At 34.2% G+C, this 15,336-nt stretch overlaps 2 protein-coding genes across 3 annotated transcripts; one reads left to right on the top strand and one right to left on the bottom strand.

Moving 5' to 3' along the window:
• The first annotated feature begins 1,362 nt into the window (after positions 1-1,362).
• Positions 1,363-4,008, top strand: LOC111908015 (probable protein phosphatase 2C 22). The gene is made up of 4 exons (XM_023903827.3): positions 1,363-1,906; positions 2,610-2,813; positions 2,964-3,175; positions 3,282-4,008. Exons 1-4 carry the CDS (start codon positions 1,715-1,717, stop codon positions 3,850-3,852), a joined length of 1,179 nt encoding a protein of 392 aa, XP_023759595.1. The 5' UTR covers positions 1,363-1,714; the 3' UTR covers positions 3,853-4,008.
• A 1,164-nt stretch (positions 4,009-5,172) lies between these two features.
• LOC111908016 (pleiotropic drug resistance protein 1) lies at positions 5,173-13,725 on the bottom strand. Of its 2 annotated transcripts, none has more exons than XM_023903828.3 (23): positions 13,279-13,725; positions 13,075-13,195; positions 12,423-12,511; positions 11,946-12,030; positions 11,670-11,829; positions 11,458-11,534; positions 11,104-11,157; positions 10,508-10,900; positions 10,131-10,412; positions 9,698-10,014; positions 9,207-9,367; positions 9,005-9,108; positions 8,699-8,855; positions 8,485-8,586; positions 8,237-8,406; positions 7,778-8,110; positions 7,395-7,685; positions 7,219-7,302; positions 6,855-6,988; positions 6,549-6,776; positions 6,283-6,454; positions 5,958-6,212; positions 5,173-5,724 (listed from the first exon to the last, which is right to left on the bottom strand). In XM_023903828.3, exons 1-23 carry the CDS (start codon positions 13,584-13,586, stop codon positions 5,467-5,469), a joined length of 4,335 nt encoding a protein of 1,444 aa, XP_023759596.1. In that variant the 5' UTR covers positions 13,587-13,725; the 3' UTR covers positions 5,173-5,466. The 2 variants fall into 2 exon arrangements, with proteins under 2 accessions (XP_023759596.1, XP_023759597.1); XM_023903829.3 differs by having other exon boundaries at positions 8,237-8,397; positions 13,279-13,724.
• Positions 13,726-15,336: the final 1,611 nt, after the last annotated feature.

Here is a 15,336-nt window from a genome sequence, read left to right as displayed (position 1 = left end):
GATGAGTGCTTATCTCATTCTAAAGTAGAATCAAGCCCAAAATTTCGTGGTTCTTCAAATGAGGTACACTTTTTATGATGATGAATTATGTGGATTTAATTCCTGGTATAAGAAGAAGAAATCTAATGTAGTTTCTACATGCAAAACTGAGTTGGAGCTTTATTTAGAAGAATCTTTGTTTCCAAGAAGCGAGTCTTTTTGATATCATAGATTGGTGGAAAGCCAATAGTGTCAAACATCCTACTTTAGTAAAGATTGCCCATGACATATTATCAAGCATTCTGGCAACGTTGCATCTGAGGCAACATTTAGTAGTGGAAGAAGAATAATTGATGAATGTTGTTTGTCATTGGTACTTGAAACTGTAGAGGTGTTGATGACTACACAAGATTGACTACCTCCGAGGAAACAAAAAAGTATGTTGCTTTAACTCTAGAAGTCACTTATTTTTTTTTTACTTGAAATCACTTAATATTTACTTGTATGTGCTTACGTTTGTACATGTGCTCAATGAGTTGAATGATCAAATTCTTGATTTTTTAAAGATGCATCTTGATGTCTACGTTTTGTCATGCAGGTTTGCTATAGTAGACATTCATTTTTTTAAGAAACGTTATTTTAAGTATCAAGTTGTAATAGATATTTATTTTATTTAAGAAATTGTATTTTAATTATTAAGTAAAATGTGATTGATGTTATATTTATTGGATAATACTTTGTGAAATGCATAATAATTGTGTAATTTTAACATTGTAAATGGGTTGGAAATTCGTTGATTCAGTGAATAAGGGTATCAGTTTAATTACTGAAAATCATGTGGATTACGGAGTGGGTTTGGATCATCCTTTGAAATTTGTTAAAATGTTTTGGATCAAAGCTAATCCATTCCAAACCCACTCCATTGCGAGGTTTAGGAGTAGACAAAAAATAGAAGAAAAGATAGAAAAAAGGAAAAGGAAAATAAAGACAAGCATATGTTATTTTTTGGGGATGCGGTCCCTATTTTCTAAGTTGTAGCAGAAAAATGAAAAGAAGAGAAAAGAAAGTAAGAAAAGAAAATAAAAGAAAGAAAAAGAAAATAAATTTGTCTTTTGTGTTTTCGAGGTAGAGAGAAGTGAAAAAGAAATTAAAATTTTATTTTTTTCTTTTTAAATCTTTTTAAATGGAAAGAAAAATTAAGAGGATTCAATTTCCTTTCAATTCTTTCATTTAAAAAAACTCAAAAACACCAATTTTGTTTTTTTTTGTTTTTTTAAGACAACTCATTTGATTTGAACCGGAAACGGGTGTGTTGCCGTCCATGCCATCTCTATCCGTATAGCGCCATAGCGGTGCATAATTGAAACCGGTCTAAACCGGATTACTATCACTCCTGAGCAATTTACCGGTGAGAAGTAGAACACGTGTATTAAAGAAAAAAAACACGTGTGTTACCGATACGTCGCCGTTCCTTTATTGCAACGGCACTTCCAATTTCGTGTCGTAGTCGGAGTCTCCCCACAGACATCGGTGTTTGTTCTATACTGAGATCCTCCGCCACAATCCTGCTAAAACCCTAGAATCCGAACCCCCAGATCCCAAATCTAACTATTCGAATCTATTACACCCGTTTCCTGCCATACATTAGCAGAAACAGCGTTAAAGGAACCCTGAAAATAGCTAGGGTTTTAATTTTGGAAAAAGTTTTGGAAAGAAAGAGAAGTGATGGTTGAGGATGACAATGGAAGGAATTAAAAAAGTTGTAATTTTAGATAGCGGAGAAAATGGGAGCTCCTCGTCACCAGCTGACGGAAAACCTCCCAATCCACTCACAACTACCCCAGGCTTTCGCCGATGCTTCAGCGGCTCAGGTGACGTCGTGGATTCTTCCTCGATTAAGAAGTCTTTCGTTCGTCACCCATCTCTGGTAAGCTTTTCATCAATTCGGGCTAATTTTTTGCTTTTTCCTAATTTTGAATGTGATTTAGAGATTAGATCTTACTTTTATTATTTGGTAACTTTCGAAGATTTGGGGATTTGATGAACTATAACTAAATGCCCTTGTTCTTTTAGGGAAAATACTAATCACCATTAACATACTTTTGTATCATTTGTAATTTTGCCATCGAACTTTGATAATGGTCATTAAACATTGTAAGAGAACGAATGTGGATGTTTTTTTTCCTAATGGTTTTTGAAAGTTGGATGATTTTAGGAGCAATTTTACGTATCTAGCTATTCTACTTTCCCCTACAAAAGTATGAAAACATTAATTTTGAAAGTCATATCATTGCTGAATTTTGGAAGGTGATGATTCGATCTGTTTAGGTAAAATGTTGCTTTATTTTATTCCAGATCAATAATCATTTGCTTGTATAGTAAGCAATGAGAACTTGTTGAGCATCCCATTGCAATTATGGTACTCCATTGTTAAATGCTATTGACCACTTTTACAATTATATCTATGATGCTGCAAATTATGGTCATGGGAACTGTTGTCTGTTTTACATTAAAATATGACCTCCTCACCTCAATTCATTATCAAATCTGTATTATTGAATATTTGAACCACGTTTTTATTATCCGTGTGAAGTCAATGGGGTTTGACCAAAAGTTATATATATGTATAGGTGAGGACAAGGATGGAAGATGCATCTGTTGAAATACTGAATCAAGAAGATTGTAAGGCTGAATTTGTGCCACTTGTCAGATCAGGAGCATGGGCAGACATGGGATTTCGTGGAAGCATGGAAGATGTATATATCTGTGCTGACAGTTTTGTGCATGATTATGGTGGCAAGAATCCAATTCAAGGCCCAGGTGCCTTTTATGCGGTATGTTATGTTCTATCTTTTGGTTCCCTCTCATCTGTGTAAAAGACGTAAATGCCCTCTTCATTCTCAAGAGCAAAAAAGAACCCTAGAAATAGAATTGTGCTTTTCTTAAGTTGCATTTGCTATATGTATATTTTTTAAAATTTCTAGGTATTCGATGGACATGGAGGAAAACATGCAGCTGATTTTGCATGCCACCATTTGCCAAGATTTATTTTTGAGGATAACGACTTCCCAATGGAGGTCGAAAAGGTCATTTCTGCAGCCTTCACACAGACAGACACTGCTTTTGCTGAGGCTTGCACTTTGGATGCAGATCTTGCTTCTGGTACAACTGCATTGGCAGCTCTTATTATTGGGAGGTTCGATTTTGTTTCTTTTTTGGATCGAATGAACTGTCTGAATGTGAATAAATGACTGTTTTACCCTTCTTAGTGTATTAATCTTTATCTCCGCCTACAACCGCAGCTCTTTAGTGGTGGCAAACGCGGGCGACTGTCGGGCGGTTTTATGCCGCCGTGGCAAAGCAATCGAGATGTCTCGGGACCACAAACCGATCTGCATTAAAGAACGGAAGCGTATAGAAGCTTCCGGAGGATACGTGTATGACGGCTACCTTAATGGTCAACTCAACGTGGCCCGTGCAATCGGCGACTGGCACATGGACGGGCTCAAAAACCAAACGGGTGGCGGTGGGCCCCTCAGCTCTGAACCCGAGTTCATGACCACAAAACTAACAGAAGAAGACGAGTTTTTAATCATCGGTTGTGATGGGATTTGGGATGTTTTCATGAGCCAAAATGCGGTTGATTTTGCAAGGAGAAGACTTCAAGAACATAATGATCCGGTTTTATGTAGTCAAGATTTGGTCAACGAGGCGCTTAAAAGAAAAAGTGGTGATAATTTGTCGGCGGTGGTGGTTTGTTTTCAGGCTGAGCCGCCACGGAACTTGGTGGCGCCGAGGGGGAGAGTGCAACGGAGTGTTTCGGCTGAGGGCTTGAAGGAATTGCAGAGCTTTTTGGATGGTTTGGAGATTTGAGTTTTGGGTATTTGTTTTTTTGTTAATTATATGGTTTTTTGTTAGATGTTGAGAGGGATTTAATTGTTGAAGTGTAACATATGCGGCGAACTTAGGTTTATTGTTGGTTTTGGAGTTTTGAGTCTCGAATTTGATAAAAGATCATTGTTTGTCTTAGTTTGAACATTAGTTTTTTTTTTGGTTACATAGGACAAGACATAAACTGTACTGTGTTTGCTTTGCAATGGATTGAGACTGATGTCAATGAGACAGAAAAATACATAATTTTATCCTGAGAGGCTTGCTGGTGATCACACCTTGCTGTTTGTTGAAGTCTGGCTGCAAAAGACATCAATATCCTCTCAAATAGTTTTATAAAACTAGCATTGGTTTGACATTTTTTTTCTTTGGTTGCTTGAATCTAGTATCATGTTTTTGTACACCAAATGTGGTGCATTTGTTACCCAAAATTGTAACATTCATTTAATTTGTGATAACCTTTTTAAATTGTGTGTTTTTGTACACCAAATGTAGTGCATTTGGTACCCAAAATTGTAACATTCATTTAATTTGTGACAACATTTTTAAATCCATTGGAGTCCACGTCACCAAAAACTTGTTTAAAACTATACAAGTCAACACTTCTCTTCCCATTAGAATTTACCCTGAGAAATTTTTTCGTTGCTCAAGGACTCAACAGGAAGAATTTTAGTTCATCATCTTCAATCAACAATGCGCATGCTTGGCTAGAAGAGGGAAAAGGTTTCATCGTAAGAATATTATCTCTTATAATGTCATACTCGGTGTTTAATACCAAATAAAACTGAGTATTTCATTCATAAGGAAACTTGCAATGTGAATAAAGCTTTGAGACCCTAAAGAAGCAATCTTTCTATATCGAGGGAAATGATGATGATTTTTCAGCGTGACACATTTGCTCGACAAATGTTTAATCAGCTGGAGAAATTGACGTTCAAGGTATGGTCTACTCTCTCCAGCTAAATATTAATGCTCGTTATGTGTTCGATGATATGTCTCTTACAGTTGCGCCATGTTTCTTTGCTTTCTTGATCATTATTGTTTATTTGCCTTTGGATTCAAAAGGGTATTCTATTACTTCCACAGTTCATATGGACTTCAATTATTTTGCTAATAGCATTGATTACATAAAACAATGCTGGTCTAACATTTGCAACAAAAACTATATCATTTCCACATTTGAAAGATTAACATTTACATCAAAGTGTTCCAGTTTTGTGGAAGGTATCACTTCTATGGTGTGCTTTTATTAACATTGTATTAACATAAACAATTTTCATTCCATTCCATGATGGAACAAAGAAAAAAAACAAACTTCTTTTTTCCCATTCCAATAAAATGAACAATTCCATTCCTTCCTCAATTCTATTATATCAAACACTATACGAAACTACTGTAACATGCACAAAATTTCTGTAGTGAATACATAAAAGCATGAATGGTTGTTTAGTTCTCTCGAATCTTGATTCAAAGCTCAGTTAATCACCAATATTTTCTACCACATAGAATAGTGTAAAAAAAAATAATTTAGAAATCCTCTCTTTCTTCTGAGCAATGAGTTGACGTTTGGACTTTATGGCTTTCATAATCCTTTTATTACCGTGTTTGAAAGTTAAACGCCTTTATGGAGTATGCAAAAATAAACCCAAATAGGACAGCAAATCCGACATTGATTACAGCAACAAACCCTAAAAAGTCATAGTCAAACCCAAAATAACTGCTGACAAACTCTGAAACCGTTTCACCTGATTCTAGCTTCTCTTTCACATCTCCAAATTGGGAAACAACCAATCCGTATAGTGTCCAAGCAACAGGACATATGTAGTAGTACCACCTCCACCATATCGGTATCCTCTGGGGTAAAAGGGTAAAATGGTAAAATGCCGTTAGTATATTTGTAAAAGTAACTGGACAAAGGGTAATTTGTCATTTGACTCATTTCATCTTAATTTAGGGACAAAGGGTAATTTGTCGTTAGTATATTTGTAAAAGTAACTGGACAAAGGGCAAAAAGGATAGATTAGGTTCCAAAATTGAAAAACAAATGAAACTTAGGGACCATTTTTGTAATTTACTCAAAAACTTACTGTTCGTGGAACAATGAATCCGGAGAAAAGATTCCATAATGCAAAAAAAGCAGATGAGATTATAGCAGCGATGTTGTGGTTAGGTGTGACTGCAACTGTCATCATCCCATAAAATGTGAAGTAGAGTAATGTGAAGAACATAAAGAAGAGTTGCCAAAAGAATTTCACTATTGTCCACTCGTATCCAATCATCGCGTATACAATAATCCCGTATACAATTGTTTGAACAAAAATATATGGTATCTCAATCATAACCTGCATAACATAATTACATCTATAAGTAACAGATATTTTTAAAACATCATTTATCCAGACAGCACTTTACCTGTCCAAAAGCGTATGGAAAAGCTGAGTACATCCCAGCAGCTCTTTCCCTATAGAAAACCGTTCTTTCAATAGAAACAACAGGCTGCACGGATACCGCATTTTGTACTCCAATAAATGTTACAGCAGCATACATAGAACCCATCGCATTGAAAAGATCTTGTTGTTTTTCCCTATATCAAATACTTTCTATTGTTAGCATCAAGCAAATTAAAAGATATTTTTAATTTAACGTCTCCCCCTTTTTGTCTCATGTTTTTTAATTACCTTTTTGACCCCATGTCCCAGAAGATTGTCCCAAACATCAACGCGATAAATGTTGTGAACAAAAACCTCACAGCAGTGTATGGTGGGTTCCGCCAATATGACCAATGTTGTTTCCATAGACATGCCATACATTGTGTCCAAAAAGATTGGGAATATTGTGTACGAAAATGTATATCGGTTGAGCCAGGTGGGGGTTGGCTATTTTCATTTATCAATTCCTTATTTCTCCTGAATTAGTCAACAAAAGTCAACAACAAAAGTCAAGAAAAGTCAAGATAAGAGTGTAGATAGGTGGAATCTCCCTACTTGTATAGTTCGGATTTTTTGTATATTTCAGCAAAGTCAACACCTAAAGCTGATTCCTGTGCTCCTGAGGTCACCTCCAACATCCATGTTGCCGGATTATAACCATCTTTAATTTTGCTCACTCCATCAATGTCCTTAATTCATGATTAGTTTTTGATGTTAGTTTTGATACATGTAGAAGGATAAAATGGTCATTTTACTCATATTCAAATTTGAGTTCATTCGGTCCATTAAAAAAAAGTCTTTAAGACAGACTAATCTCAATGGGACAAAAAAAAGCAATTTTTAATGGGACATATTTTGCATATGTGCAAAAGACGTTAATGACCTTCATAACCCATGTAAAATATTGGTATGTACTCACCTCAAAGTACTTGATCAAATGACAAGAATGACGGCCTAATGGTCCAAAGTATATCTCTTCACCTCCCCGTTTCAAAAGAAGTAGCTACAATTAAAAAAATCAGTATTTATTTATTTATTTTTTTCAACACATTGGAAAACAAAACACTTTAAGTTTATCTAATAAAAAATTTATACCTCATCAAAAGCATCAAAAATGTCAATACTTGGCTGATGTATTGTACAGACGACAGTTCGACCCGTGTCAACAGTGTTTCTAACTGTTCTCATGACTATAGCCGCCGCCCTTGCATCCAATCCAGATGTCGGCTCATCCATAAAAATTATGGACGGATTTGCCACTAACTCAACTGCAATTGTGAGTCTCTTTCTTTGTTCTGTCGAAAGCCCATTCACACCCGGCAATCCCACAAGCGCTTTGCTTAGTGGAGTTAGCTCCACAAGCTCCATCACCTCCTCAATAAACATCTGAAAATCATAAGATGTAAATAATAAAAGTTAATTATAAAATAAAAACATTTATCCGCATCTTGTACTTTCTCTCAATTAATTATTTTCACCTTTTTAGTTGGTGAATCAACTTCAGGAGGCAAGCGTAGCCATGCGGAATACTGTAGGGATTCGGATACAGTGACATGTGGGGAATGAATATCGGTTTGCTCACAGTATCCGGATATGCGAGCAAATGTTTCTTGTTTCTTTGGGTACCCGGATATACTGATCCTTCCCTCGGTGTACCCACCCGTTTTTCGACCCGCTAAGACGTCCATTAAAGTAGTCTTACCAGCACCACTAATCCCCATTAGAGCTGTGAGAACCCCCGGCCTAAAACTACCACTAACACCCTTCAACAATTCTAGCTTGTCTTCTGGAACCCCTTGAGCTTTCATTTCCTGTAACAACATCGTATTTAATATGGTGTTAAATTTTCGTTTGTACAATTTGGTCCTTCAACTTTGAAATTTATATTTAATTCGTGTTAGATTTTACAAGTGGTTGTGTCTTGGGGTGTAAGTTACCTGAGGCATATCCACTGAGTATCTGATTTCATCAAATGTGAGGGAAAGGGGAACAAAAGGCAAAACCATCCCACGCTTCTTTCTCTTATCAGCTTCAGTTATAGTGCCTACTCTTGATGACATTGACTTTGACGATATACTTCTTCGAATTTCTTTTGTTTCTGTATATACTTTTATATAAATCTTTGTTTCAATAATGTTAATACTTATAAAATTCCAATGAATGTTCTTGATAAATGATAACCCACCTGATGAATCTCTCACTGCTAATTCAATCGCGTCTCCTGTTTTTATAGCATTTCGTGCAGCCAATTCTTCCTCAGATAGAACTGCCTGAGGCTTCCCTAAGGCTGCATTTGATGTAAAACGATCGTAGTTCATTATCGGAAGATCTTTATTTTTACTCTTTTGGAGCTTAAAATGATAATAATGGATAATATAAGGTGTAATTTGAATCCTTACGATTTAGAAAAGTGAGAGCCAAGATGTTGAAGATATTAAAAACCAACATATATCCAAGTAAAGCACCTACAGAGATCCAATACCATTTTGCTTCAGGGAAAAGCCCCCTAGACTTTAGGACAGCAACACCTATTGTTTCTGTAGAGTTTGGTAAAACCTGAAACACAAATTTACTCCATAAGGAAAACACAAATGAGGGAAATTTTGTATAAAGATAGGACTTAATGGAGAAAGCCTCATTTCCTTGACTTTATCTTAATGCATTAAGTAAAAGGAAACATTGTGAGAGCTCAAATGAGGGCTTACTTGTCTCCAATCTTTTCCAAGGAACTCATTGACAGCCATACCATTCTGCCCATACATCAAAGGTGAAAGCCAGTAACCCCATGCCCACCAACTCTTTATATCATCTAAAGGTGCAAAAAGAAGTTGATCAATTTATATAAATTCTATATTTTATTATTTTGACAATATATATATACATGCATACATATGTATATATTTTTACCTCGGGCCAAGACGAATCCACCTAGCACAATAAATGCAAGAAATGCAAATGATCCAACTGTGTTGGCAACAATGATATTCCTTCCTAATGCTGCTATGAAACGAAATACTGCTGAAGCCATTTGGTGAATGCATATGAGCAGAAGCAACTGTCTGAAAAACCTGCAACATGTTCAAGGGCATTTACGTCTTTTCCACATACATGAGATCGAAAGTAGTTCATGTCCACCTTTTTGGGTATTACAAAAAGTTGCATATTTTTCTCCCATTGACAACTGTCTTAATCTCAGTCCAATGCACGTCAAATGCAGTACAAGACCATCAACAAATGGGACCTTGGTTCATTTAAACGACCATTTTAGGAAATAGTTTAATGATAAAATTAAGAATGGTCATTTAAAAAATTAAAAACCGGACCAAAATTGCAATCTAATTCCTTTCGGGACGAAAACCTAAAAATGTGCTAAACTCAGGGACCAAAATTGTAATTACCTTCCGGCATCTGGATCAAACCCTATGACATAATACGTCAAGATTACCCATGTGGCAACTTCAAGAATTGTTACTGGGATCTTGAGGAACCATGTGGGTAGTGAATATACCCATGCAGGATAGAAGAGAAGGTCTCTTTGCTTGTAGAACACAGGAAGTTTTATAATGCTTAAACCAAGCTCAGAGAATCCATTAAATGTAATCGTGAGTATTGTGAAAAACATAGCACCCATGAATACTGTTCCATCCACTATTGTTTTCTTTGGCATCTCAGTTCGTAGGAATAGTGTCATTGTTGTTGTAGCCAAAAAAGTAAGCTGAAAAAGTAACAGATAAAAAGACGTGAATACCCTCCTCATCCATATCCCCATCATAAAAAATACCCTTAGAAAGCTTATATATCATGCTTGTTTATTTTTATTTAATTACTTACCTGTGTCATTTTGAATATATACACAAAGGAGTTTCTTTTCATAAGCAGGTATTCTCTAGATATACAAGCTTTTAGCAATTCTTTTTTGCTAACACCATATTTTTTTGTAGTTAAAGCTGCAGGGTGACTCTTTGTTTTGTCAAATGCAGCACCAAGTTCATCACCTAGTTTTCTTCCCACATGAAACAACCGAAATGCTTCTGAGAATTCTTGCACTGTAACAAAACTGTAAGCTTCATTTTTTCTTATCCAGTATTGCTCTTGATCTTTCTTTGATGTTACCTGTGGCATGAAACTAGCATTAGCTGAAAGTTCAATAACTCCAAAATGAAATTTTTGTTACATGTAACAAACGCAACCTAAGAGCTAAACATTACTTCTTGTAAAAAATCAGCAACTGCTTTTCTTTCAGGACATTTGAAACCCATGTACTCAAAGAACTCAAGCACATTTTCTCTAGGACCTTGATACACGACTTGTCCATCTGCTAAAAGTATGACATCATCAAATAGGTCATAGGTTTCAGGTGCAGGTTGAAGGAGTGAGATGACAGAAGTTCCTTCAAGTATGTGAATTGATTGCTTAATTGAATTCACTATTTGGAAAGTGGTTGAACTGTCTAAACCCGTTGAGATCTCATCCATTAGCAACACTCTTGATGGCCCCACCATCATTTCGCCTGTTGTGACTCGCTTTTTTTGTCCCCCTGAAATGCCCCTAAACATTTCATCTCCTACTACAGTGTCTGCACACACTTCAAGACCTAAAATCTGCATATTTGAACATAAATACCGGAGCATTAGTTGTGTTTTTCTCAAATATTCACTTATATTTGATGCATTTTAAACAGAACACGTCAATGGGACAAAAGTTGCAATTTTTTGTCCCATGCAAAAAGACATGGATGCCCTCTTTATTATCATTATCGAAAATATCCCTGAAAAGAACACATGCAGTATTCTTGAGCTATTACCTTGATAACATACTCGGTGACAACACTAGCCTCTTGACCTTCTATTGATGATGCCTAAAGAATTGATCAAGAAATATTAAAGATTAGATCAAGAAACAGAGTATATATATACTTCTTATGATGATACTACAAATATAACTAGAGGGTGTAATTTTCCCATATATTAAACCCGAGAACAGTTGTTTTGTTTTGAATGGTCAAAATAGAGTTAAGTAGCTGAATCAATAAACTGATGAACTACAAGTGCTTTTCTGTGTTTTCCCCTTATTTTTTAACAATGGTTTCTATAATCATATTTATATTGATTAGTTATGAAATCAAAACCAAAAAGGCCTAGGAAAAGCGTTGCCATACCTTCATGTAGATGTCAAGATCAGGATCAGGCTTGATGTTTGCTTCCTTTTCTCTTCTTGACAATTCTGCCAACATTTCTAAAAAGGAAACAGTGTAACATGTTTATTTGGCCCCATTTTACACAAAACAGGACAACTTATATACTGTGTGTGGGGTCCATTGGAGGGAGACTGATGTCAACGGGACAAAAATTACAATATATTATTACTAACCATAATTTGCTCCAACTCCTTGGCATCTGGCTGAAAAAGCAAGTGTTTCTCTTACTGTCATTTCTCCAATATGAAGATCATATTGACTTATATAAGCAGATGTTCGTTGAGGGACAAATTCGTCCATTTCATGCCCATTGTATGTCACTCTTCCCGATACCTTTTGTAATGCATAAATGCAGTGTTTTCAGTTTCAATTCTTTTTACATAAAGTAGCTTGCATTACAAATACAATTTCAGATTAATGAAATGTTAAATTCGACTCTTTTGGCTTACTTGTAAATCTGACCCAAGTTTTCCAGCCAAAGCCAAAAGTAGTGTTGTTTTACCAGAGCTTGGTGGGCCTAACAGCAATGTCATTCTGTGGAATTCATCAGTGTTACTTCTCACATGCAAAAAGGAAAATAGCAATATACTTCCATACATTTGTATATCATAATATATTGTCATACTTAAAAAATTTAACTACTTGTAGCATTGTACTTCTATTTTTTTTTTATAATAGACACATAAATAAAAATACTTTGTTATTGCTTGCATGTAGTCCTTACAAATTTGTTTATTAATATAATAAAATAAGTTAGGTGAGTGCAAACACTCTATAGTACACTTTGACCAACTGTTTAGTTTTTGTAATTTACTTGTTTGGCCTATTATCAATAAAGCATAACCCAAATTACCCCATTTTAACATATAAACAGGTTGTCATTAATTGTCTTTAAAATGTAACCATTACTGTACTAACTAACTTACCTGCCAGGCTTAACAATACCACTGACATCATGAAGAATTGGTAATGTTTTCTTTCTACTGGGAAGAAGATGCAAATAATTTAAGGATCCCTGTTTTGTAAGAAAAATAGAATCAGATTTTAGTTAAAAACTATAATTTTTGAGAAACTAAGACCATTGTCATTAAAAAAAACTACAATTTTTACTCTAGTAAAAAAGGTGAAAAAAAAAAACTACAATTTTTGATTCTAGTTAAAAAGGTGGGACAGAGACCCGCTCTCTAATTATTGTTTCTGTACAAAAGGCATGAATGCCCTTACCATCATCATCAGAAATAGCTTACAAAGCTTTCTAGGGCTACTTTTAGATCATCGAAATAGCCTAACTTTATAGGGCTAGTTTCGAGGATAAGGACAATCTCGTCTTTTGCACAAACAAGAAATTGTGAACAATCTTTATCCGACCTTTTTGGATGAGACAAAAATTAGTGACAACGAAAACAGTATTCGGTACTACCCAATAACTGTACCAGGTACTACCCACCTGTACCCAGTATCAGTACCGGTAACAGTATTAGGTATGTACTACAGGTAAGTACTGTAGTGTAGTACCAGGTACTGTACTGATACTGGTATTGATGTTGAGTTGTGAATTAGAGGTGAAAGAAGAAGAACCTCTAGGATGTTAACCAAGAAGTTGAATATAGTAGGTAAAGCTCTCCCACCAATATAAGCTTCCGCGTCAACATTCAAATGCTCAAACCGAACTTCAATAGTTGGAAGCCGAATTCCAACTCTGTATTCATCCAAGTCAAAACACCAACAAGTCAAAAACCATAAAAAGAAAAATAAAAAAAAAAAACATTTAAAATTAATTACCGATCAATTCTTCCTCTAAGCTTCATCAAAAACTTCTCATTATCTTCTTCAGCTATCTTAACAAGCCTCTCCAACAGATTCATTCTGTCAACCAATCCAAGATTCTTAACATTAATCTCTTTCGGGCAGCCTTTTTCTTCGGTCAGTATGCCTCTTTGTAACCGAAGATTTGTGGGCAGTCTCTCAATAGCTGCCCATTTTAATGCTTCTTCATCGTCTTCTTCACGTGAAGATCTTGAAAAGACATCTCTACCACTGTTCCTCCATATGTTTGAACTGTTAGCTCTAAATCCTTCCCTACCCTCCATGATTATCACAGAAAGGCGAGGGAAATGAAAATTAGCGATTTATTCATCAACTGGGTTTTAAGTTTCTTCTCTTTGGTGCTTGTGGTTGAGCTTTCTCTTTTTTCTTTTGCAGGAAACAATTAATATATATATATACGTGGGAATATCGTATTCTTGTGTAGTATGTATAGCATTTTGGTTAAAGATAAAAAGGTGAAACTTGTATCGCTGTTGTGGAATAATGATGTAGCCAATGATATCGTGCCTACTTTAGGTGAGGTGTAATTTCACTTGGACTGGAATCAATCATTACTCCAGTAGTAGGATTATATTTTCTACGTCATTCTGAACTCATAGTTTTTTCATCAACTACCTTCGTTTTTTTAATTTATTTTCTTTGCCGCGTGTATATAAATATATTCTTAAAATTTTATATTTTGTTAATTGTCAATGAATGGATCTTATTTTGACCCCAATATTGTTGAAATAAGATTCGTGTTTGGTGATTGATTATGTTTGAATAGAAATTTTGTTTTTTTATTGATTTTCTAATATCAGGGATGTTATTTTTTTAGAATGTAATATAATTTATATTTATTTATTATGATATTATATTTTTGATTTTTTTTATTAAATTGTATATTTTTTAAAAATTCTAAATAATTAAAAGATATATATATTTTTTTATTACAACTTAAGGTTTTAGCGTGTTATTCTTATAATTTTATTCCTATAAACAAAAATTCGCTAATTATAATTGACTTTTCGATAATTCTTTTTTTGTTTATTTTTATATATATGATGTCTTTTTAAAAAAAATTAACTTTTTTTTTCTAGTGCCTTAATATTTTACAAATTTGTTGTCATTTATTAATTTTCCTTCTATTTCCTAAATTTGCCAAATACTTTTGATCATCGTTTGAACGTCAAAATAAGAGCCTAAGTTATTTCATATAAAATAATTTGTGAAATTTGCATCTAAACCTCTATGGATATATTTTGGTCCGCTTTAAAAATAATGGACCTTTTCTCTTTTTCGGTTGATTTTTTTTTATTTAATTTATTAATTTAATTAAGCTGTTACATATAAAATATTTTTCATTTCAGAATGTCAAATATATGCTCGTGCACTCATGCAAAAAGATGTTTGAACTCATTTTTGTGATGAATAATAATGAATTAGTGTGCATGCATGCCAGGGTGACGGTGTGTTCACTTTACTTTAGTTTTAAGCATGTCCTAATTATCCCTAGATTATATTAATATCATAGCTAAAAAGAAAGATAGGCATTATAACCTTTTAAAATTTTTAATAAAATTAAATAAATACTTGATGTTAATGGCCAACCACCATGCTTAATGGGTTTTCAATATTAAAATAAACAATGTATAAACAACCAACCAAGAACATAACATTTTTTTATGAATAAAAAAAGATTGTATTTAACAAATAATAAAATGATGAGGATTCCTACCCTCATGATTGTAATTAGAAAAACTAATTAAGGTATCCCAAGCTCATCATATCATCGTATCCATCACGAGGAAGCTTTGTAATTGGGCCGAACATGTAAATTACGACATAAATTAATGAAACAAGTTGGGTTGATTCGCTCTTTATTTGTCTTACATTGATTCTAAATTTTATAAAAAATAATATATATATATATATATATATATATATATATATATATATATATATATATATATATATATATATATATATATATATATATATATATATATATATATATATATATATATATATATA

The sequence above is a fragment of the Lactuca sativa genome, chromosome 5 (assembly GCF_002870075.4).
Source record: "Lactuca sativa cultivar Salinas chromosome 5, Lsat_Salinas_v11, whole genome shotgun sequence".
Taxonomy (NCBI): domain Eukaryota; kingdom Viridiplantae; phylum Streptophyta; class Magnoliopsida; order Asterales; family Asteraceae; genus Lactuca; species Lactuca sativa.
Note: the sequence above shows the minus strand (reverse complement) of the source record. Positions and strands in the feature narration are given on the sequence as shown.

Coding starts and splice junctions, on each gene's coding strand:
- LOC111908015 (XM_023903827.3), top strand. CDS start 1,715: ATGACAATGGAAGGAATTAAAAAAGTTGTAATTTTAGATAGCGGAGAA. Junction 2,814..2,963: donor GCCCAGGTGCCTTTTATGCG/GTATGTTATGTT, acceptor TAAAATTTCTAG/GTATTCGATGGACATGGAGG. Junction 3,176..3,281: donor GCAGCTCTTATTATTGGGAG/GTTCGATTTTGT, acceptor CTACAACCGCAG/CTCTTTAGTGGTGGCAAACG.
- LOC111908016 (XM_023903828.3), bottom strand. CDS start 13,586: ATGGAGGGTAGGGAAGGATTTAGAGCTAACAGTTCAAACATATGGAGG. Junction 11,535..11,669: donor AGGAGTTGGAGCAAATTATG/GTTAGTAATAAT, acceptor TTTCCTTTTTAG/AAATGTTGGCAGAATTGTCA. Junction 6,455..6,548: donor TGGGACATGGGGTCAAAAAG/GTAATTAAAAAA, acceptor TATTTGATATAG/GGAAAAACAACAAGATCTTT.